The 24,182-nt window shown below is 42.2% G+C and overlaps 2 protein-coding genes across 3 annotated transcripts in view; both read right to left on the reverse strand.

Annotated features, from left to right (window-relative positions):
* Positions 1-17,453, reverse strand: part of LOC139159951 (zinc finger protein 180-like) — a 30,698-nt gene extending 13,245 nt beyond the window's left edge. The window contains exons 1-5 of one of the 2 annotated variants that reach the window (XR_011557864.1): positions 17,365-17,453; positions 13,995-14,144; positions 13,677-13,871; positions 9,499-9,648; positions 6,214-6,773 (exon numbers count right to left, since the gene is read on the reverse strand). The gene's annotated coding sequence lies outside the window, so the exon portion shown is untranslated. Of the gene's footprint in view, positions 1-6,213; positions 6,774-9,498; positions 9,649-13,676; positions 13,872-13,994; positions 14,145-17,364 lie in introns of those variants that run through there. The other variant, XM_070737442.1, reaches the window with a different exon arrangement.
* Positions 664-3,258, reverse strand: LOC139159921 (zinc finger protein 271-like). Its single transcript, XM_070737381.1, has one exon. It carries the CDS (start codon positions 2,247-2,249, stop codon positions 822-824), a length of 1,428 nt encoding a protein of 475 aa, XP_070593482.1. The 5' UTR covers positions 2,250-3,258; the 3' UTR covers positions 664-821.
* Positions 17,454-24,182: the final 6,729 nt, after the last annotated feature.

Consider the following 24,182-nt stretch of genomic DNA (forward strand, 5'->3'; position numbering starts at 1 on the left):
TAAGCAAGAGAGAATAACCAGTAGAGAAAGTGAGCAATAGCATTAAATTTTAATTGGAAAATGAAATAATCCATGTAATTTGGGTGATGAAATTAGATAAAGGAGGTAGGTAGCATGAGATTAATGACATATACTGAGAGTAATACATATGAAATTAAGAAGTATTAATGATTATATTTAGTAGATGATACATACATACTAAGTTGTATTGATGTATATGATAGTGTATGGTAGTATATATGTTTTCAGTAGGGAGAATAGTAAAAAAATATTGTAATTAGAATTATTCACTCAGAGAAGGAATTAGAGGGTGCAAGAGAAAGTAGGAGAGAAAAGAGAGAGAGTAGAAGGGGAGGTAGAGAAGGAAGAATGAAGGAGATGGTAGTAGAAAAGGGGAGAGAAGGTGTAAGAAAGTAGGTACTAGAGGTGGAATAACCACCAGAGATAGAAAAAGGGGAGTGGTGAGAGGGAAGATAGAGACAGATTGAACAATAAAAATTAAAATTGTAAGGTAATTTAGGTTATTGTGTTATTAAGTGACAATATATGCATATTGATTTGTATTGAAGGTATATGTGATGTTATATGTTTTTGTTGTGGAGAAAAAATAAATAAAAAATGTTTACCGAGAAAAAAAGATGGCCCACAAACAGGACAATTGAATGATTTATCTCCAGTGTCTCATGAGATGGAAAATTTTAATGAAGCTTTTCCCACACTCTAGTCACACATATAATTTCGCTCCCGCATGAGTCCTCGGGTGCTTCACCAGCTATGAATTCTGACTAAAATATTCCCCAATTAGAATACTCAAAGGATTTCTATCCTGTGTGAGTTTTCTGATGTCTTACAAAGTTGGAATTCTGACTGAAACTTTCCCCACAATAAGGACATTCAAAGGGTTTCTCTCCTGTATGAGTTCTCTGATGTCTTATCAGGTTGTAATTCTGACTGAAACTTTTCATACAATCAGGACATTCGAAGGGTTTTTCTCCTGTGTGAGTCCTCTGGTGTTTCACCAAGTTGGAATTCTGAATGAAACTTTTCCCACAAACAGGACATTTAAAGGGCTTCTCCCCTGTGTGAGTCCTCTGGTGTTTCACCAGATGGGGATTCTGACTGAAACGTTTCCCACAAACAGGACATTCAAAGGGTTTCTCTTCTGTGTGAGTCCTCTGGTGTATCAGCAGGCTGCAGTACCGACTGAAACTTTTCCCACAATGAGGACATTCAAAGGGTTTTTCTCCTGTGTGAGACCTCTTGTGTTTTACCAGGTCAGAATTCTGACTGAAACTTTTCCAACAATCAGGACAGTTAAAGGGTTTTTCTCCTGTGTGAGTCCTCTGATGATTCACCAGGCAGGAATTTTGACTGAAACTTTTCCCACAATCAGGACATTCAAAGGGTTTCTCTCCTGTGTGAGTTCTCTGGTGTCTTATCAGGTTGGAATTGTGACTGAAGCTTTTCCCACAAAGAGGACATTCAAAGGGTTTTTCTCCTGTGTGAGTTCTCTGGTGTTTTACCAGGTCAGAAATCTGACTGAAACTTTTTCCACAAATGGAACATTCAAAGGGTTTTTCTTCTGTGTGAATCTTCTTGTGTTTTACGAGGTGGGAATTCTGACTGAAACTTTTCCCACAAACAGGACATTCAAAGGATTTCTCTTCTGTGTGAGTCCTCTGGTGTATCAGCAGGCTGCAGTATCGACTGAAACCTTTCCCACAATCAGAACATTCAAAGGGTTTTTCTCCTGTATGAGTTCTCTGATGTCTTATCAGGTCGGAATTGTGACTGAAACCTTTCCCACAAAGAGGACATTCAAAGGGCTTTTCTCCCGTGTGAGTTCTCTGGTGTTTTAATAGGTCAGAATTCTGACTGAAACTTTTCCCACAAACAGGACATTCATAGGGCTTCTCTCCTGTGTGAGTCCTCTGATGATTCAGTAAGCAGGAATTCTGACTGAAACTTTTCCCACAAACAGGACATTCAAATGGTTTCTCTCCTGTGTGAGTTCTCTGATGTCTCATCAGATTGGAATTGAGACTGAAACTTTTATCACAATCAGGGCATTCAAAGGGTTTCTCTCCTGTGTGAGTCCTCAGGTGTCTCATGAGGTCAGAATTCCCAATGAAACATTTCCCACAATCAGGGCACTGATATGGCATCCCTCTTGAGTGAATCCTCTGGTGTATCACCAAATTGTCATTTTTGCTAACATGTTTTCCACATTGGGAGTATTTGCACGTCATCTCTCCTGTGTTAGTGCTTCCATTAACCAAAAAGGAGCTGTTCTGACCTAAGCCTTTGTCACATTCAGATGTGTATCTGCTTTCTCCACATAATTTCTTGTGATTAAAAGTTTACTTTTCTCACATTCGACATATCTATCGAGAATTTCCACCACTGATAGTCTTGAGAATGTAGAAAATATGTGTGATCCCTTAAAGAGTTATTTGATTTAAAACCTTTTATTTCTTCCAGGGCAAGGCCTGCATAACTATCTGCTATGTTTGTCTACAAGATTCAAATAAAAATGTAGTAAAAGGATTGCAAAATTGTGAAAAAAGAACTATACATTACAATGAAAAAGCAGACATGACACAATGCTGGAATAACTTCTGACCTATATTCAAGCCTTCTCTAACTCTTTAACATTTCATAGAAACATAGAAGACTGACGGCAGAAAAAGACCTCATGGTCCATCTAGTCTGCCCTTATACTATTTCCTGTATTTTATCTTACAATGGATATATGTTTATCCCAGGCATGTTTAAATTCAGTTACTGTGGATTTACCAACCACGTCTGCTGGAAGTTTGTTCCAAGGATCTACTACTCTTTCAGTGAAATAATATTTTCTCAGGTTGCTTTTGATCTTTCCCCCAACTAGAATGTGGATTTCCTTGTAGGAAATAAGGGACAATTTATCGCTGAGGATTGTCCACTTGCAGGACATTACAATGATTTATCTCCAGTGTGAGTCACCTAGTGTCTCATGAGGTGGAAACTTTTAATGAAACTTTATCCACACTCGGATCACCTATAATGTTTCTCTTCTGCATGTGTCCTCTGGTGTTTCACCAGGTGGGAATTCTGACTAAATTGTTTCCCACAATCAGGACATTCAAATGGTTTCTCTCCTGTATGAGTTCTCAAATGTCTTACAAAGTTGGAATTCTGACTGAAACTTTTCCCACAATCAGAACATTCTAAGGTTTTCTCTCCGGTATGAGTCCTCTGGTGTCTTTCCAGATGGTAATTCTCACTGAAACCTTTCCCGCAATCAGAACATTGAAAGTGTTTCTCTCCTGTGTGAGTCCTCTGGTGCCTTATCAGGTGGGAATTGAAACGGAATCTTTTCCCACAATCAGAACATTGAAAAGGTTTCTCTCCTGTGTGAGTCCTCTGATGATTCACCAGGCTAGAGTAATGACTGAAACTTTTTCCACATTCAGGACATTCAAAGGGTTTCTCTCCTGTGTGAGTCCTCTGGTGTATCACCAGATCATAATTCTGACTGAAACATTTCCCACAATCAGAACATTCAATGGGTTTCTCTCCTGTGTGAGTCCTCAGGTGTCTCCCGAGCTCAGAATTTCCAATGAAACGTTTTCCACAATCAGGCCACTGATACGGTTTCTCCCTGGTGTGAGTCCTCTGATGCATCAGTAAGTTGCCATTTCCACTACAGCATTTATCACATTGGGAGCACTCGTGGAGCATCTCTCCTGTGTGGGTCCTTCCATGAACCCAAAAGGGAGCAATTCTGACCTGAACTTTTACCACATTCAGATAATTAGCATGGCTGCTGTCCAGAATGGATTCTCCCCTGCATAATCACTTGTCATTTGATGTCTACTTTTCTCAATATAGGCAGATGTATGGAATTTTCCCACCACTGATATTCTTAAGAAGATCAAAAATATATGCGAGCCCTTATTTTGTTTTTTTTATATTTTGGCACTTTTCTTCCCCTCCGGGCAAGGCCTTCATTACTGTGTGCCCTATGTGCCTATCCGATTGATCTTTTCCTATTTCACTGACTTCTAGATATTTAGTAGTACCTCTAGATACGAGCTGCTCCACAGGCGAGTATTCCAAGTTACGAGCGGAGAGGCAAGCAAAATTTCTGTTCTACACACGAGCTTAAATTCGGGATACGAGCCGAGCATCCACTAGGTGGCGCAAGAATCCCATTTTTTCCAGTTATCTCCGGGCAAAAAGCCAAATCTAAATGCATTGGTTCGAGATACGAATTGATCGACATACGAGGTCGGCTCTGGCACGAATTAAACTCGTATGTCGAGGTACCACTGTATCCCTCTTTTTTGAAATGGAAAAATACTCTCCTTGAACCTTTTTTGTGTAATGTAAGTTTGTGTTCCGCATACTCTACATTTTCCAGCTCGAACTCATTCCTTGATTTTCTTTCCTTTGTCTTTCAACTACAGGGGGAAGGAGAAGAGTTGTCTGGTTTTTCAGAAGGAAATGGCTCAATTTGCTATGCTTTTCAATGTTGCTTGTTATTCTCAGTTGGTCTTTTAGGCATTGTCTTTTCCTGTAAGATTCAAATGAAAATGTAGGTTTTATTGTTTGTAAATGTTCCCAAATCTCTCCCCCAAATGTTGGAGATGTGGTCACAAGTCAACAACACTTTACCATATGTGGTGGAAGTGCCCCAACACAAGGAAATACTGGTGTAAAATGAAGAAATGGCTGGGAGAAATTATGGAACGAAAGGTAGAACTGAAACCAGAATTGTTTGCTAGGAATATTAGATCCGAAAATGGATAAATGTTTTCAATATATAACACTACACATATTAACTGCTGCTAGGATTGCCTTTATGCAAAATTGGAAGCAGGCTGATACACCGTCATATGAAATAGTAATCAGAGAGATACTGAAATATGCAGAAATGGACAAAACGACCATGGAGTAAAAAGAGAAGAATTGGATTATTATAAAGTTTGGAATAGAAGGTTTAAGTGGTTAGAGAACAGAAACTAAAAGAAGAAATAGGAGTTTTAAATTAATATTGATTAAATATTACCTAAAGTTATAAATTATTATTGTTTTAATTGTTATTATATAATTATAGCTCTTATAACTGATGGAAAGGCAATGTAGAAGAGGGAATTATAAAAACAACATATATGCCAATATGGAAGGGTGTAAAAATACTCTACATTGTTATGTTTGTCTTGATTTATCTATTTATGTTGTTGTTTTGTTTTTAAATTTCAATTTTTTAAATAAAAATTATTTTTGAAAAAAAAGAAAAACCTGAACTAGTTATGCAGCCTAGCTATGCAGCCAAGCATTCTACTTGCTTTCCCTACCGCCTGACTGATATTTTATACCTTGTAAATAATACCTTTACTATGTGTTGGCTTGTATTATTGACTGAACAACCACCACCGCCACATGTACTCTGATTCAAATATAGTATGTCTACCATTGGGTATAAGCCCAGTGTTGGAATGCTGACAGATTATCCAATTGCAGATATATTCATACAGAGAAGTATAAATACATAGACCTACACATGTATATATGTGGAAAATCCATGTGTTTTCAACCTGAAAAATGTTCTTAAATGGTTACAGTCCAACATTTTAATTTTAGGGATGTGGAGGTTTTAACTGGTGAAATGACACCTAAAGCCTCTGCAAGATTTGAAGCACCACTATTTCCCATTTAAAAAATCACGGTGGATTGTTAAAGGCAATTACCCATAGCTTGCAACTTCCTACCAGTATTCCCATTGCTTTTCCTTGTCAGAAAGCTAGCTGAGAAGGTCACTAATGGGGATCATGAATGTGGGATGCTGCAGCCATCATCAACAGCAGCAGGTAGAGTGCTGTACTGCAGGCCACTGAAGCTGACTTGTAGATCTGAAGGTCAGCAGTTCAAATCTCATCACCGGCTCAAGGTTGACTCAGCCTTCCATCCTTCCGAGGTGGGTAAAATGAGGACCCGGATTGTGGGGGCAATAGCCTAGCTCTGTTAAAAAAAGTGCTATTGCTAACATGTTGTAAGCCGCCCTGAGTCTAAAGAGAAGGGCGGCATAAAAATCGAATAAATAAATAGATAGATAGATAGTGTTCTGTCTGGGTCACTCCAGAAGCCAATACCAACCCAAAAAGAGAATCCAGACACACTGGTAAAAGGCAAAGGCAGTTTTATAAAAGTCAAGAAAAACACAGGTAACAGAAAATGTCCTTACAAACAGGAAAATGCTGTATCTTCAGATATATCCACGAAGGCAAAAGTCCATGCAGCAATACAGGATTCTTGCTGCCAAGCCGAGGCTGTAGATAGCAGACCTACACCTCCCACGGGTCTTCCAAAGCTGCTGGGCCACAAGCCAGGAACAGAGACGCCGAGAAACAAGACAGGATAACGCCACTCCAAACTGATAACACTCCACATGGCTTCAAGGGCTTGCCTGCCTTTTAAACCCTGCTAAGGAGGACCACACCCAAACCCAGCTGTTTCTAATTCAATGGTGATAATACTTCTTTAATTGCTCCTTTCTTTGATCTGACGGTCTCTGTCTCATGTCAATGACGGCTTGAGCTTCATCACCTAATGACTCCAAACTACTGGCTGGGGAGAGCCGCCCCCCAGGGGCTCTCATGCTGTTCTTCTTCATCCCATTCCTGATTTTCCTCTCCCCTGTCCGACTGTTCAGCCCCCTCCTCTTCGCTGTCATCCTCCTCCGGGCATGGAGCCAGCAGAGACACAGCCAGTCCCTGAGCAGCCTCAGGCTGAACCACAACAGATAGATAGATAGATAGGTAGGTAGGTAGGTAGGTAGGTAGGTAGGTAGATAGATAGATAGATAGATAGATAGAAACATAGAAACATAGAAACATAGAAGACTGACGGCAGAAAAAGACCTCATGGTCCATCTAGTCTGCCCTTATACTATTTCCTGTATTTTATCTTACAATGGATATATGTTTATCCCAGGCATGTTTAAATTCGGTTACTGTGGATTTACCAACCACGTCTGCTGGAAGTTTATTCCAAGGATCTACTACTCTTTCAGTAAAATAATATTTTCTCAGGTTGCCTTTGATCTTTCCCCCAACTAACTTCAGATTGTGTCCCCTTGTTCTTGTGTTCACTTTCCTATTAAAAACACTTCCCTCCTGAACCCTATTTAACCCTTTAACATATTTAAATGTTTCGATCATGTCCCCCCTTTTCCTTCTGTCTTCCAGACTATACAGATTGAGTTCATTAAGTCTTTCCTGATACGTTTTATACTTAAGACCTTTCACCATTCTTCTAGCCCGTCTTTGGACCCGTTCAATTTTGTCAATATCTTTTTGTAGGTGAGGTCTCCAGAACTGAACACAGTACTCCAAATGTGGTCTCACCAGCGCTCTATATAAGGGGATCACAATCTCCCTCTTCCTGCTTGTTATACCTCTAGCTATGCAGCCAAGCATCCTACTTGCCTTTCCTACCGCCCGACCACACTGCTCACCCATTTTGAGACTGTCAGAAATCACTACCCCTAAATCCTTCTCTTCTGAAGTTTTTGCTAACACAGAACTGCCAATGCAATACTCAGATTGAGGATTCCTTTTCCCCAAGTGCATTATTTTACATTTGGAAACATTAAACTGCAGTTTCCATTGCTTTGACTATTTATCTGGAATAGAATAGGACCCAGAACAGACCCTTGTGGCACACTGCTTGTAACCTGTCTCTGCTCAGAATACTCGCCATTAACAATAACTCTCTGATGTCTATGCTTCAGCCAGCTTGAAATCCACTGAACTATCCAGGGATTAAGTCCAATATTCACTAATTTATCTATCAGCTCTTTATGTGGAACCGTATCAAAGGCTTTGCTGAAGTCCAGATAGGCAATATCCACGGCACCACCTTGATCCAACACCTTTGTGACATAGTCAAAGAACTCAATGAGATTAGTCTGACAGGATTTGCCTTCAGTAAAGCCATGCTGATTTGGGTCCAATAAGTTATTGTTTTTTAGATGCTGATTTATCCTCTTTTTGAGTAGAGTCTCCATCATTTTAACTACAACTGATGTCAAGCTAACTGGCCTGTAGTTACCAGCTTCTTCTCTACTGCCCTTCTTGTGGATAGGCACAACACTGGCCATTCTCCAATCCTCAGGGACATCTCCTGTTAACAGGGATTGGTTAAACAAATCAGTCAGGGGGGTAGCAATGACAGATCTGAGTTCTTTGAGAACTCTGGGGTGGATGCCATCTGGACCCATTGCCTTATTTATCTTTAATCTTTCAAGTTCTTCTAAGACATCAGCTTCTAAGATCACTGGAGCTGAATCCGTACAGCTGGAAGCAATGCTATATCCCTCTATAGTATTATTTTGTAAGGTGTCTTTTGAGAAAACTGAACAGAAGTAGCTATTGAAATGGTCAGCGATCTCCTTATTCCCATCAATGCATGTATTATTCCCGGTACTAAGCTTTGTGATGCTGCAGTTTTTCTTCTTCCTATCACTAATATATCTGAAGAAGGTTTTATCCCCCTTCTTTACAGATTTTGCTATTTCTTCCTCTTTTGAGGCTTTAGCAGCATATATTATTTGTTTCGCCTCCTTCTGTCTCATTTTATACACCTCTCTATCAGCTATACTTCCAGGCTCTTTATACCTCCTATAGGCAGCCTTTTTTTCATTGACTATAGCCCTTACATCATTGCTAAACCATAGCGGTTTCTTCTTCCTTTTACCTTTAGTTACTTGCTTTACATAAAGTCTTGTGGCTTTTAAGATGGCCTTTTTTAATACAGTTCACTGGGTGCTCGCTCCTGCCAATTTATTCCTCCCCTTTAATTCATTATTTAAATATTCCCCCATTGCATTAAAATTTGTTTTTCTGAAATCCAATACTTTGGTTGCAGTATAGGATTGCTCACAATCAGTTTTTACATCAAACCACAAACATAGATGGTCACTGCAACCTAAATTTTCTCCCACCTTGACCTCTGAAACCCAATTCCCATTTGTAAAAACTAAATCTAGAATATTCTCCCCTCTAGTTGGTGTCTTAACTAGCTGTGCCAGAGCTGCTCCTGTAAAGGCCTCTACTATATTCTTACTTTTGCATGTAAGGGCACTGGGGATATTCCAGTCAACATCAGGCATGTTGAAATCACCCATAACCACAATATCTCCCTTTACTGCCATTAGGGTAATCTCATCCACCATCTTGTTGTCATGTTCCTCAGATTGCCCTGGAGGCCTATAGATCACCCCAATTCTAATGACAGAACCGTCTTTATTTTGTATGCAAATCCAGAGGGCCTCCAGATCTTTACATGTATTTTGAATTAGTATTGTTTTTAGACTTTCTTTAACATAAATGGCTACTCCACCTCCCCTTCTCTCTATTCTATCCTTCCTAGAAGTTTCTGTTACCAGGGAAATTAGTTAAAGAGTTATTGTTAAGCAAAAGTCATTAGAGTCAGACAGGACTGTTTACTTACCTCTGATTGGCCGCTGGGCTTTGGGCGCCAAACTAAAAGAGCTGTCAGGCGTCGCTAGTTGCCGGGCGAAAGTTTTCCTGTGCTACCGGGCTTACGCGTCTCCTGTCAGATTGCATTCGGCAGTAAAAGTAAGCCGCGGCTGTTGTTTCTCTGTGAAAGAATAAAGCGTTTCAACTCAAAGCCGGTTACTCGGATTATTACATTGGCGACGAGGGTCTTGAGGACTGCTTTTTCTCCTTAAATCATTATGTCTACCCCGTCAATCATTCAGCCGCCAGAGCTTTTTGACCCTGAACGGTCAACCTGGACTGCCTATATGGCAAAATTTGAAATTTTTTTGGAAGCAGCCGGCATGCAAGATGCCACTGACAGCCGCAAAAGAGCTTTATTCCTAAACTATTGCGGCACTCAAATTTTTGAGCTGGCGGGCACCCTGACAGACCCAGAGCCTGCCAATTCCGTCTCGTGGCAAATTCTGAAAGAGAAATTAGCCTCTCATTTCAAACCAACTAAGCCCGCTAGGGTTTACCGACACCAGTTTTCCCGCACAGCCCAAGCCGAAGGGGAAACAATTAACCAGTTCGCAACTCGCCTCAGGACCATATTGGCAAAATGTCAATTTGATAACCCTGAGGCGAGGTTGACAGATGCCATTATCTTCGGAATGAAGAATGTCTCCATCCGGAATAAGCTATTAGCAACGGAAGATTCTACCCTGCAAGATGTGATCAAAGCTGCCCAGACGGCTGAAGTGGCAGAGTCTGCTGCCGCTGAATTGAAATCGAATGACAAGCTGTCAACGGTATGCAAACTCACTGCACATCCTCGCGCACAAGTCAACTCTTCGTTGGACTACTACACCGCTGATTTTGATGCCCAGGACGACGAGTGCTGCCTGATTCGGGGACCCCCTAACCGGCAACTCCACCAAAACTTCCCTGCTTGTGCTGGCTGCCGAGGTCAACATGCACGTTCGAGATGTCCCTTCAAGGACGCCTTCTGCCGCCGCTGCGACAAACGAGGCCACATCGCTGCTGTATGCCGTGCCTCCCTGCCTGATGACAACTCAGGGAACCAAGACCTGCTGCCAACGTTCCCTGCCCAGCGTTCCTACCGGCCATTCCGACAACAAGGACGGGGAAATAGGAGACCGTGGTCCAACAGAGGTAACCTTGCAAGCCCTGCTTCTGCAGCTACTCCTTCTCCCCTTAATAAAATTGTTGTCCCTCTCCTATTAAATCAACATCCCTGCCACATGGAGCTGGATACGGGCTCCAAATATACTTTGATGCCGTGGCACAAACTAAGACTTTATTTACCTGATGTGTCTCGAGACTCTTTGCTGCCATCAGATATTGTTATCAAAGACTTTCAGGGACACCCAATTAGTGTGTTGGGTACTACTAGCGTCCCTATCACTTTTAAAAATGTGCACCATAGGTTGCCCCTATTAATCGTGGACGGGGCCAATCATTCTTTGTTGGGTTTGAATTGGATGGCTCCCCTAGGATTAGCCATCACCGGTGTCCACAAAATTTTTGCACCTAACACACCTGATTTTGTGAAGGAATTTCCAGATGTCTTTAAACCAGGGTTGGGAACATATAAGGGACCCCCAATCTCCTTCTCCTTAGACCCAGCCATTCCCCCCTTGAGATTGAAGCCTCGGAGGGTACCTCTGCCCTTGCTTGACAAATTAGATGCCCAATTGGACAAACTCCAATCCCAAGGCATTTTGGTTCCTATTGAGCACGCTCCCTGGGAGACACCTATTGTAACCCCCCTTAAACCTGATGGATCTCTGCGTGTGTGTGCTGATTACAAATCCACTTTGAATAAGGCATTACAGCACAACTCTTATCCAATTCCAGTTGTGCAGCACTTGCTGCACACTTTAGGGTCTGGGAAGGTCTTTGCAAGGCTGGACCTTGCCCAGGCATACCTACAGCTTCCTGTAGATGAAGCCACTTCTTTAGCCCAGACAATAGTTACCCACAGAGGTGCCTTCAGGTGCACACGCCTGCAATTTGGCATTAGTGTAGCCCCAGGTATTTTCCAGAGACTAATGGAACGCTTGTTATGGGGGCTTAAAGGGGTGGTCCCTTACTTCGATGATATTCTAATTTGTGGGGACACAAGGGACCAATTACACTCTAGAATCCGACAGGTGTTGACCAGGTTACAATCAAAAGGGCTGAGGCTGAACCCTGACAAGTGTGTATGGGGAACTCCATCTGTAGATTTCCTAGGATTCAAAATCGATGCAGCAGGAATTCATCCCACAGATGACAAAATTAGGGCCATTAGAGATGCACCTGCCCCCACTTGTAAAGCAGAGCTGCAAGCCTTTTTAGGGTTATTGAATTTCTACTCAGTTTTTCTGAAGCATAAAGCCTCTGCAGCTGAGCCGCTTCATAGACTTCTCCACAAGGGGGCGCAATGGCAATGGGGAGATACTGAACAGGCATCTTTCACTGCTGTCAAACAACTCCTGACTTCCCAAAGTGTAGTCGTGCAATATAGTCCCACATTACCCCTCAGACTCACATGCGACGCTTCGCCATACGGGGTGGGATCTGTCCTAGCCCATTTATTACCAAATGGTCAGGAGGCACCTATAGCTTACTTTTCAAGGACCTTATCCCAGGCTGAACGAAATTATGCCCAAATTGATAGAGAAGCTTTAGCTTTGGTTGCCGGCGTTAAAAAATTCCATAATTATTTGTTGGGCCGCCCTTTCCAATTGATTACTGACCACAAACCGTTGCTGGGATTATTAGCCACTGGGAAACCTACCCCTCCATTCATGTCCCCCCGCATGTCCAGGTGGGCTATATTTTTAGCTGGCTATGATTATATTCTAGTGCATAAAGGTGGCTCTCAAATTAATCATGCCGATGCCTTGAGCCGCTGCCCCTTGGGTCAGCAGGTGGTAGACCCAGCCCCTGCCGGAGATGTCCTCTTAATAGACTTAGGCAATCCATCCCTCGTGACAGCAGAAGAGGTAGCCAAGGAAACAAAACTTGACCCTGTCTTAGGAAGAGTCCTTCACTATATTCTAAAAGGATGGCCAGCCAATGGGGATGACCCAATAGTAGGTGAGTTTAAGACAAAACGGCTAGAACTGTCGGTTATGCATGAATGTGTGTTGTGGGGTGATAGGGTAGTCATCCCCCATTCCCTAAGGCCTCAAGTGATGCAGCTGCTGCATCAAGGACACCCCGGGGTGGTCAGGATGAAGGCCTTGGCTAGGGGGTATTTATGGTGGCCAGGGCTGGACAGGGCTATAGAGGACTGGGTTGCTACATGTAAGTCCTGTCAGGAGACCAGACCAAATCCTCCCAAAACCACCCCTGCACAGTGGGACACCCCTAGGGGCCCTTGGTCAAGAATACATATCGACCTAGCGGGGCCAGTGAACAATAACATGTTCTTAATAGTGGTGGATGCATACTCCAAGTGGTTGGAGATACTGTTACTAGGGTCCACTACAACAACATCAGTGTCAAAGGTGTTACGGAAATTGTTTGCGACACATGGGTGTCCAGATGTTCTGGTATTGGATAATGGGCCCCAATTTACTTCCAGGGAGTTTGAAATGTTCCTCGCCGGGTTGGGGGTGAAACATGCTTTGGTCTCAGTCCACGCAGCGTGGGCTAATGGGATGGCTGAAAGGTATGTCCGAGTGGCCAAAGAGGCCATCAAAAGATCATCCCCAGGGGAAATTCAAGGCAGACTGGACACTTTCCTTCTAATGCAACATATCACACCAAGTATGACTACAAATAGAAGCCCGGCTGAATTACTGATGGGGAGGAAGTTAAGGTCACCTTTGGATAGGCTGCACCCAGCCTATGTCCAGTTAAAAACGGTAAATGTCACCACTCCGGAACGCTCGGTATGTATCGGTCAAAATGTGTATGTTAAAAATTTTGATAAGGGCACATTGTGGGAGAGTGGAATAGTCACAGAACAAACCGGTCCAAAAACATATACAATTGCCCTAAGTGATGGCCGCCTCTGGAAGAGGCACATAGATCACATTAGAGGGAGATTGGCATCTGCCAGTATAAGGGACAATATGGCTGCCATAAGTAATGGGGCCTCTCCTCCTTCACACCCCACAGGAAATTACTCAAGACCTACTAGGAACCAGGAACAAATAGACTGGGACTTACCTGGATTTACTAGTCAAGCCAGCGCAGCTGCAGCTCCGCAAGGCTCCAGCCATGGGGGTGCTGGACAGTCTCATCCGGAAGAGCCATCTTCATCGGTGGATACCCAGGTCCTCCAAGACCCACGAAGGTCTGAGCGGGCACCCAGAAGACCAGCCCGTTTGGACGAATTTATTACATATTTATCAGAGTGAACATCTGTAATAAATCAACCAGAAGGGGGAGGGATGTTAAATCCAGAAGTTTCTGTTACCAGGGAAATTAGTTAAAGAGTTATTGTTAAGCAAAAGTCATTAGAGTCAGACAGGACTGTTTACTTACCTCTGATTGGCCGCTGGGCTTTGGGCGCCAAACTAAAAGAGCTGTCAGGCGTCGCTTGTTGCCGGGCGAAAGTTTTCCTGTGCTACCGGGCTTACGCGTCTCCTGTCAGATTGCATTCGGCAGTAAAAGTAAGCCGCGGCTGTTGTTTCTCTGTGAAAGAATAAAGCGTTTCAACTCAAAGCCGGTTACTCTGATTATTACAGATATTTCCCATTCATTAGAATCCTTAAACCATGTCTCAGTTATGGCAACCAGATCCAAATTATCTCTAGATATTATGGCCATTAACTCACAGAGCTTGTTGCTCAAGCTTCGAGCATTCGTGTACATTACCCGAAGAACATTATTTTCATTATTAGTTTGCCCCTTATCATCAACAACTACATCTATTTTATTTACAGCTCCCTTTTCATAAGCTTCCAGAAACTGATTTATCCTCATTGGTCGGGGACAGAAATCCTCCACATCTGGTACATCTCTGTCCCCTTTACCTAGTTTAAATGCCTGTCCAAAAAAGTTCTGAATTCCTCACCGAGCACCTGGGTACCTCTGTATGATGGATGCAAACCATCCCTCTTAAACAACTCCCTATTAGACCACCTACTGACATCATGACTTACATAGCCAAAACCTTCAGCTTTACACCACTGCCTTAACCACACATTAAACTCTCTGATACAACTTGTTTTACCCTCCTGGCCACAAACCGGTAACACCTCTGAGAAAGTCACTGAATCAGTTATTTTACCCAGCTCCACACTTAGACATTGAAAATCTCTTTTTACTACATTAACATTTCTCTGGGACAAATCGTTTGTGCCAAGATGCACCACCACATCAACTTTATTACCTTTACTCACAGCCTTGACAATGTTTGTAATCCGCCTCCTGTCCCTGTGGGCAGTGGCTCCTGGAAGACACCTCATCACCTTCACCACATCCTTCCTCTGTCCCAAATCAACACCTCTGATAGATAGATAGATAGATAGATAGATAGATAGATAGATAGATAGATAGATAGATAGATAGATAAAATCAACGTGCATCATCAATGTGCAACTCCACTCTTAAGGCCAATCACAAACCTCACTTTGAGTATAGCAGTGTGAACCAGATGAGCTAAGTACAGGAAGGTAAGAACCAAGAAACTAATCTCTCGGGAAGCACTCTCTGGAGCAGGCGCAGAAAACTTTGGACGGGCTCCTCAAGAGACAAGAGTTTACAGGGGACCGAGCCAGCATCCACAATAGACATCAAACTCTGACTGCTCCCCACAACAGATGCCATTTACCATTGTGAGTCCCAAGTGGCAGCACACGAGAGCCACCAGGTGGTGCAACTATACCGATGCAGAACAGTGATGCTGCACCAACACAAGTAGCATTTCACTCCCACAATTTCCAGCTATAGCAACCCCCGCTTTGGCCCAGTTGTGCAGTGACACCACCACCACAACATCATTGTTTTACTCCGGCCAACGGGGGCTGTGCTCCTTTTTGCACATTGCATACCCCCCCTCCATGGCAGAGATTTCCAGCCCACCACTGGTCAGTCCCATATTGGTTGCCAACCAGTATCCGGTCACAATTCAAAGTGTTGTTTATGACCTATAAAGCCCTTCATGGCATCGTACCAGAATATCTCCGGGACCGCCTTCTGCCGCACGAATCCCAGCGACCAGTTAGGTCCCACAGAGTTGGCCTTCTCCGGGTCCCATCAACTAAACAATGTCGTTTGACGGGACCCAGGGGAAGAGCCTTCTCTGTGGTGGCCCTGACCCTCTGGAACCAGTTCCCCCCGGAGATCAGAACTGCCCCCACCCTCCTTGCCTTTCGTAAACTCCTTAAAACCCACCTCTACCATCAGGCATGGGGGAATTGAAACATCTCCCCTGGGCCTATACAGTTTATGCACGGTATGTTTGTGTGTATGTTTGCTTTTAATAATGGGGGGTTTAGTGTTTTTTCTTAAATTATTAGATTTGTTGTACATTGTTTTATTATTGCTGTGAGCCACCCCGAGTCTACAGAGAGGGGCGGCATACAAATCTAATGAATGAATGAATGAATGAATGAATGAATGAATGAATGAATGAATGAAAGATAGATAAATATTCCAGAGCTGTGATAGTCACTGTTTTATTGTGTTGTGAGCCGCCCCGAGTCTACAGAGAAAGGCGGCATACAAATCTAATAAATAAATAGATAGCTAGATAGCTAGATAGATAAGATAGATAGATAGATAAGATAGATAGATAGATAGATAGATAGATAGATAGATAGATAGATAGATAAATATTCCAGAGCTGTGATAGTCACAGGATTGTCCTTTTGGTTATCCTGGAGCAGCTCCTCAACCTGGATCCAGGAAAAGGAAAGAGAAGGAAAAGAAAGAAGGAAAGGAAAAAAGGAAAGTGAAGGAGAGGAGAGGAGAGGAAAGAAGGAAAGGAGTGGGAAGGAAAGAAAGAAAGGAAAAAGGAAAGGGAGAAGGGGAAAGGAAAGAAGGAACGAAAGTAGAGGAAAGAAGGAAATAAAAGAAAGGAAAGTGAAGGAAGGGAAAAAAGAAAAGGAGAGGATATAAAAAGGAAAGAAGGGGAAAGGAAGTAGAGGAAAGAAGGAATAAAAAAGAAAAGTGAAGGAAAGAAGAAGGAAAAGAAAGGAATAAGAAGAAAGGAAACGGAAAAGTGGAAAGAAGGAAAGGAAAAGGAAAGTAGAAGAGAAAGGGAGAAGGGAATGAAGGGTGTACAGCTACAGCTCTAGAATATGGGACTGACTTTCCCAAAAACATCAGCAAGCCACCATCAAATAAGCTTCTATTATTATAATATATTAATAAAATGGAAATTCTCTGATCATTATTTTACAAATGTATTTATCTTTTTTAAAAAATCTATTAGTGGTCTGCGCGACTTAAAATTATGAATTAGAGTCATGGGATTTTTAAGTTATGAATTTAGTGAGCCGAAAGATTTAAAATTATGATATTGGTGGTCCCTGAGTTCCAAAAGTTTGGGGACGCCTGTTCTAGTCCAATCTCCCGCTCAGTCAGGAGACTTTATCTCATTCCTGATCAATTGCTGTTCAATCTCTTCTTTAAGCCCTTAAATGATGTAGAACTTCTGGAGACAAGCTGTTCCCAAGGAATTCACCTTAACTTGAAGGAGACTTTTTAAATCTTCTCACCAGCAGAAAATTGCAGCCACCAGTGTTAAAGCTTGGAGCACCAGTGGACTCAAATTTGGGGGAAGGAAGGAACATGTAGCAGCAGCTGACGTGCTTTAACCATAATTGCCTCTCTGCTTCCACATCATGGAGGAAACCAAACAGCCCGACTTGCTCCCAGCCTCTCTCATGATCTGCCCTCAACTCACCTTCTGGATAAATTTTCGACCATGGAAAGAGCAGAAAAGCCACTTAGCACTCCACTTTCCTCCCGTGAGTGATCCGGAAGAAATTCACCTCATCCTTTCTAGCAATTCAGTACTCGTTGGTTTTAACTCCTTTAAGTGCAACCACATATGCCTGCCTATTAAGAGCTTTCTAGTCACTGATACATGGCCACCATCTCCCGATAGGGGGCAAAAGAACACGCTTCATTTGTCTTTGCTAAGGCGTTTTGCAAGATGTTTTGGCTGATTAAATGCCATCAAGTCAGTTTCAACTCCTAGAAATCTATCTTTGCAACTGATCCGTGTGAAATGTGAAACTTCAGTATGTAGTTTGTGAAGGTTAGATATGTGCCAAGTGCTAAAGTTTTATGAAGTTCTTGCAGAATTACACTGAGTTGGAAGATACCAATTCTGCAAGCAGGGGACAATATACCGGGGTATCAAACTTGTGTCCTTACATGATTGTAACGTGAGGTATCATGACTTTTTCCCATTCACTAAACCGAGGGGAAGGGTGGGCATTGCCAGTGTGTGGTGCATCTGCCCCTGGGCTGCACGTTTGATACTGCCCTGTGGCCTATACCAGTGTTTCCCAACCTTGGCAACTTGAAGATATCTGGACTTCAACTCCCAGAATTCCCCAGCCAGCGAATGCTGGCTGGGGAATTCTGGGAGTTGAAGTCCATATATCTTCAAGTTGCCAAGGTTGGGAAACACTGGCCTATACCATTCCAGACAAATAGCTGTCCAATCTCCTCTTAAAACCACCTAGTGATTAAGCACTCACAACTTGCGAAGGCAAGGCCTTTTCTATTAATTGTTATCACTTAAAGGAAATTTCTCATTGATTCTAGGTTTGATTTCTTTTAGATAAGTCTCCCTCTGTTTTAGTCCTGCTCTCAGGTGCATTGGACAATAAGTTCACCCCCTTTTTTTCTGTGTCAGCCCCTCAAATATTGAAATGCTGCTGTGATGTAACCCCAGTCCTTCTCTGTGTTATACTAGATATATCCAGTTCCTGCAAGAATAGTTCATCGTAGAATTGTTTAAGAGTACAAGTAAAGAAATTGCAAGTTGGAGGATATGTTCTAAGTCTGTGATGGCGAACTTTTAGCAGATTTAGCTCGAAATAGAATACCCTACGAGACTAGATTTCCAATCCTGGGCCTAGAAAGCTTAGAACTAAGACGCCTTTAAAAAGATCTAAGTATTGCCCACAAGATTATATGCTGCAACATCCTGCCTGCCGGTGACTACTTCAGCTTCAACCACAACAACACAAGAGCACAAAACAGATTTAAACTTAATATCTGTCCTGAGTTAGCTGTCCCCGTTCTTTTTAGCTCCAAACTTGACTGTAAAAAATATGACTTCAGTAACCGAGTTGTCAAAGGATGGAACATTACCGGACTCCGTAGTGTCATCCCCAAACCCCCAACACTTTACCCTTAGATTATCTACGGTTGACCTATCCAGATTCCTAAGAGGTCAGTAAGGGACGACTACAAGTGCACTAGAGTGCCTTCTGTCCCCTGTCCTATTGCTCTCCTATATATCCTACACCTTTCTTCTATTCCTATATCTCTTCTTCTATTCTTTTTTTTAAAAAACAAGTTTTATTGAATATTTACATTAAAATTACACAACAGAAAACAAGAGAATATATAGACAAAAAACGGAAAAGAAAGGAGGAAGAATAAAGAGAAAGAGAAAAAGGATAGGAGAGTGAAAAAGAGAAAATAAAGCATTCTGCTTTATATATTACATATTTGATATCATTATTTACAATTTGAACTACTCAAGGAGTAGTGTATTTTATATGCAGCTTATGTCTAGTTTGCAAAGGAAAATCTTCCTTTTGATACGTTATTATACATTTATTACATAGGTACATTTTTATGATCTTCATATCATTTTATCAGTCATATATTCTTCTTATTTCAATGGTATAATGGTGCTATGATTTGTTAATATTTGTTGATAATATTTAAGTTTATTACTTCTAAATTTGAAGTTGGGGTTCCTAATTTCTTTTCATTTTACTTTATTTAATTTTGTTTTTATTTTAATTTATTTTTTGCAACCCAGATATACCATCTGTCCCAGCTTTTGTGGAAATCTTCCATATCCTTATCTTGCAGTTCATAGGTCAGTTTTGTCATTTCAACTACCTGATACACTTTGGTTATCACATTGTATATTGTTGGTGTGAGCTCCTCTTTCCAACATTGAGCATACGCGATTCTGGCCGCTGTTGTAATATGCAGTATTACATGTCTATCGTACTTTGTAAAATGTTGCCTAAATATTCCCAGTAAAAACAATTCTGGTCTTATAAGTACTTCCTTCCTTATGATTCCTTCGGTCATATTTCTAATTTCCCCCCAGAATTGTTTAACTGATGGACATGTCCACCACATGTGGTAATAAGTGCCTGGCTTTTCCCGGCACTTCCAGCAGATGGGGGAGAGTTTAGGGTACATTTTAGACAGATGAGCTGGGGGGAGATGCCATCTGTAGAACATCTTGTAGATATTCTCTTTGTATGGGATTGAAAGTGTTACTTTGTAATTGACTGCCCAAATTTTTTCCCATTCTGGTAAATTTATCGTACAGCGATCCCTCGAGTTTCGCGATCTCGATCTTCGCGAAACGCTATATCGCGATTTTTAAAAAAATATTAATTAAAAAAAAACCCACTTCCGCGTTTGGCTTCAGGACTCAGCTGGGAAGCGGCGCGGCTGTTTTAAAAGGTCGCAGCCGGCCTGGGGGGCTTCCCAGCACCCCCCCGAACCCCCAACCTGGGTCTTCCCGACCGCCCACGCAAAGGGGAAACCCCGGCTCCTCGCTGATGCCCGCCGCTTGCCCGCCCGCCAGCAAGAGGGGGAAGACCCAGGGAAGGTTCCTTCGGCCGCCCAGCAGCTGATCTGCTCGGTAGCGCAGCAGCAGCGAGGAGCCGAATCGGGGTTTCCCCTTTGCGTGGGCGGCGGGGAACGCAAACTCCACCATCTACGCATGCGCGGCCATAGAAAAAAAAGGGCGCGCATGCGCAGATGGTGTTTTTACTTCCGCAACCCTACATCGCGAAAAATCGATTATCGCGAGGGGTCTTGGAACGGAACCCTCGCGATAATAGAGGGATCACTGTATATCCGAAATTTTGCCCCCAGGCTATCATGCTTCCTTTTACTTCCTCCTCCGCTAATTCTTGGTAGAGCAAATATTTGTATATTTTAGAAATTTGTTTCTCATCTGGACCCAATAAAATTTTGTCAAATGTACCAGTTTTTTGGAATCCTTGTCTTTCTCTATCCTCTTTATATTTAGATCTAATTTGGTAGTATTGGATCCAATCCATTTTAATCCCTTTATCCTGCAGATCCGATTTAGAAATTAATATATTATTTTCATCTAATAGTTGATCGTATGTTATCTTATTTTTAAAAATCATTATTTTGGGGTGTGTTATGGCCTCATTTGGCGAGATCCATCTTGGTATCTGCAGGTATTGAGATTTTTGCACTGTTTGCCACGTTTCTATTAGACTTTTTCTCATGAAGTGTTGCTTAACATGTGTTAATGATTTGCTCTTTTTCCCAAATAAATATGAATGCCATCCGAATTCGAGGTTAAAGCCTTCTAAGGCTAATATTCTTTTATCCCTGAGGGTAATCCATTCTCTTATCCAATTCAATGATGCGCCTTAGATTATCCATGGTTGACCTCTCCAGATTCCTAAGAGGTCAGTAAGGGGCGAGTACAAGTGCACTAGAGTGACTTCTGTCCCCTGTTCTATTGCTCTCCTGTATTTCCTATACCTTTCTTCTGTTCCTATATCTCTTCTTCTATTCATTCATTGATATGTTCTATTCCTAAAACTTCTCTTCTATTCTTTCTTAGATATATTTTACTATGAGTATCTCCTCTGTAACCTTCATCATGTATTTTACTATGCGTATATATATACATGTACATACATACATACATACATACATACATACATACATGATGGTCTTGGCATACAGTGATCCCTCTATTATCGCGAGGGTTCTGTTCCAAGACCCCTCGCGATAATCGATTTTTCGCGATGTAGGGTTGCGGAAGTAAAAACACCATCTGCGCATGCGCGCCCTTTTTTTCTATGGCCGCGCATGCGTAGATGGTGGAGTTTGCGTTCCCCGCCGCCCACGCAAAGGGGAAACCCGATTTGGCTCCTCGCTGCTGCTGCGCTACCGAGCAGATCAGATGCTGGGCGGCCGAAGGAACCTTCCCTGGGTCTTCCCGGCCGCCCACGCAAAGGGGAAACCCCGGCTCCTCGCTGATGCCCCCGCCAGCAAGAGGGGGAGAGATAGAGAAAGAGAGAGAAGGAAAGAAAGAGATGAGAGAGGGAGGAAGAGAGTGTGAGAGAGGAAGAAGCAAGATAGAGAAAGAGAGAGAGAAAGAAAGATGAGAAAGAGAACTGGGGCTGTGTGATGGGGAAGGGCAGCACGCACATACATGGGGGGCAGCCCCGAAAAGTTAGCCATCACTGTTCCAAGTCAAAAGAAGAAAACAGAATACTTGTTAAAAATACTGTACACGGAAAATTGAGAAAGTGAACAAATTCACATGACATCAGATTTTCAAACCATCAAAAATAGAACAATTTTTAATTGGAATTGTATCAGGCAGTCATAATTGGACTGTTATACAGTATTTATCACATATAGTGGCCAGATATTACCAATTTGGTCAACCTGCTATGCATAACAACCTACACAACAAAATTGGCTAGGAATTAAAAGAATGTTTGTTATTTAAATCAGTGTTTCCCAACCTTGGCAACTTGAAGATATTTGGACTTCAACTCCCAGAATTCCCCAGCCAGCAAATGCTGGCTGGGGAATTCTGGGAGTTGAAGTCCAGATATCTTCAAGTTGCCAAGGTTGGGAAACACTGATTTAAAGGGAACAATGGATTTAGGATCGCATTTAAAAACATCACATTTTGAAATTGAAATGCTTTGTAGACAGTATTTGGGCTGATGTTGTACAAGAGAGAAAGTCTATGTCAGGATTTGTTATAATGTTAGCAAACACGTTACGGAGAGGGGCGGCATACAAATCTAATAAATAATAATGATAATAATAGTAATAATAATAATTAGTTGGAAATCTAGAAAACAGACTTGGTTGCCGTTTCCACAGCTGCAGCGCAATTCATAGCATTATCAGAATTGTCTTCAGAGATGACATGATGTATATAGTTAGTAATGGATTTAGACATTGAAGTAAAAGGCACTATACCAGTATTTGAAGATAACACAACATGTAAACAAATGGCATCAGGTGAGAGTAAAAACCAGAAGTAAGTGTGTTGACATAAAATAATGTAATGTCAGAGAAGCAGTGAAAGAAAATGTAACAGACATACAGTAATTTATTGTCCCCCAGAAAATAATTTAACTGAATTCATGAAAAAAATACATTAAGACCTACTACGTGAGGCAATCTATTTTCCCCGCTTTCTTTCCTTTGTGCATTCTTTATGCTATTTGGATTTACCTCAGGATATTTCTTGTTTTCTGTAAATATGTTAAATGTATTTATTTATATTAAACTATATAATATACTGACTTCCTTTGGAAACTTGCTGCATAATTTCCTTGCAGAGGACTACCTCTATTACAACCAGAGAAAAAAGAAAAAAAAACCATTTCCTTTTTTTTTGGACAGGATTTTTTTTCCCAACCATACATTAATCCATATAGTGATACCTTGTCTTACAAACTGAATTGGTTCTGGGACGAGGTTCTTACGGTGAAAAGTTTGTAAGATGAAACAATGTTTTCCATAGGAATCAATGGAAAAACAATTAATGTGTGCAAGCCCAAAATTCACCCCTTTTGCCAGCCGAACCACCCGTTTTTACACTGCTGGGATTCCCCTGAGGCTCCCCTCCATGGGAAACCCCACCTTCGGACTTCTGTTGCCGGCGAAGCACCTGTTTTTGCGCTGCTGGGATTCCCCTGCAGCATCACAAAAACACGGAAGTCCAGAGGTGGGGTTTCCCATAGAGGGGAGCCTCAGGGGAATCCCAGCAGCACAAAAACAGGTGCTTCGCTGGCAACGGAAGTCTGGAGGCGGGGCATCCCAGAGGCAGCGGTGGGTTTGTAAGGTGAAAATAGTTTGTAAGAAGAGGCAAAGAAATCTTAAACCCTGGGTTTGTATCTCGAAAAGTTTGTATGACGAGGTATCACTGTACCTTTAAATGTTACAATATTGTAAATGCGTGCTTGTACATTTTTAATAATTCATTCATATATTCTGTAATGTATAATGTCCCATTTTTGAAGAATTTCATTACTTCTGAAACAATGAAATATCCTCCTACATGAGGCAATCTCCATCATACCTGTATTTTTCGGAGTATAAGACGCACCAGAGTATAGGATGTACCTTAATTTTGAGGGAGCAAAACAAGAAAAAACCAATTCTGGGCATTTAAATGGAGTGGGTGGGGTGAGAAATGATTTCCATGGGGGCACAAGAGGGACTTGGCACCACTTCCGAGAGCCCCCCGCCCAACTTCCTGCCTATAGTCCTAGCCATTGAATGCCTGGCTTTCTTGAGCAATCCCAGCGACCAGTTAGGTCCCACAGAGTTGGCCTTCTCCGGGTCCCCTCAACTAAACAATGTTGTTTGGCGGGACCCAGGGGAACAGCCTTCTCTGTGGTGGCCCCAACCCTTTGGAACCAACTCCCCCCAGATATCAGAGTTGCCCCCACCCTCCTAGCCTTTCGTAAGCTCCTTAAAACCCAC

This window comes from Erythrolamprus reginae, chromosome 2 (assembly GCF_031021105.1).
Source record: "Erythrolamprus reginae isolate rEryReg1 chromosome 2, rEryReg1.hap1, whole genome shotgun sequence".
NCBI classification, from domain to species: Eukaryota; Metazoa; Chordata; class Lepidosauria; order Squamata; family Dipsadidae; genus Erythrolamprus; species Erythrolamprus reginae.

Excerpts from the sequence above, each read along its gene's own strand:
- LOC139159921 (XM_070737381.1), bottom strand. The coding sequence starts at position 2,249 with ATGACGTGCAAATACTCCCAATGTGGAAAACATGTTAGCAAAAATGAC.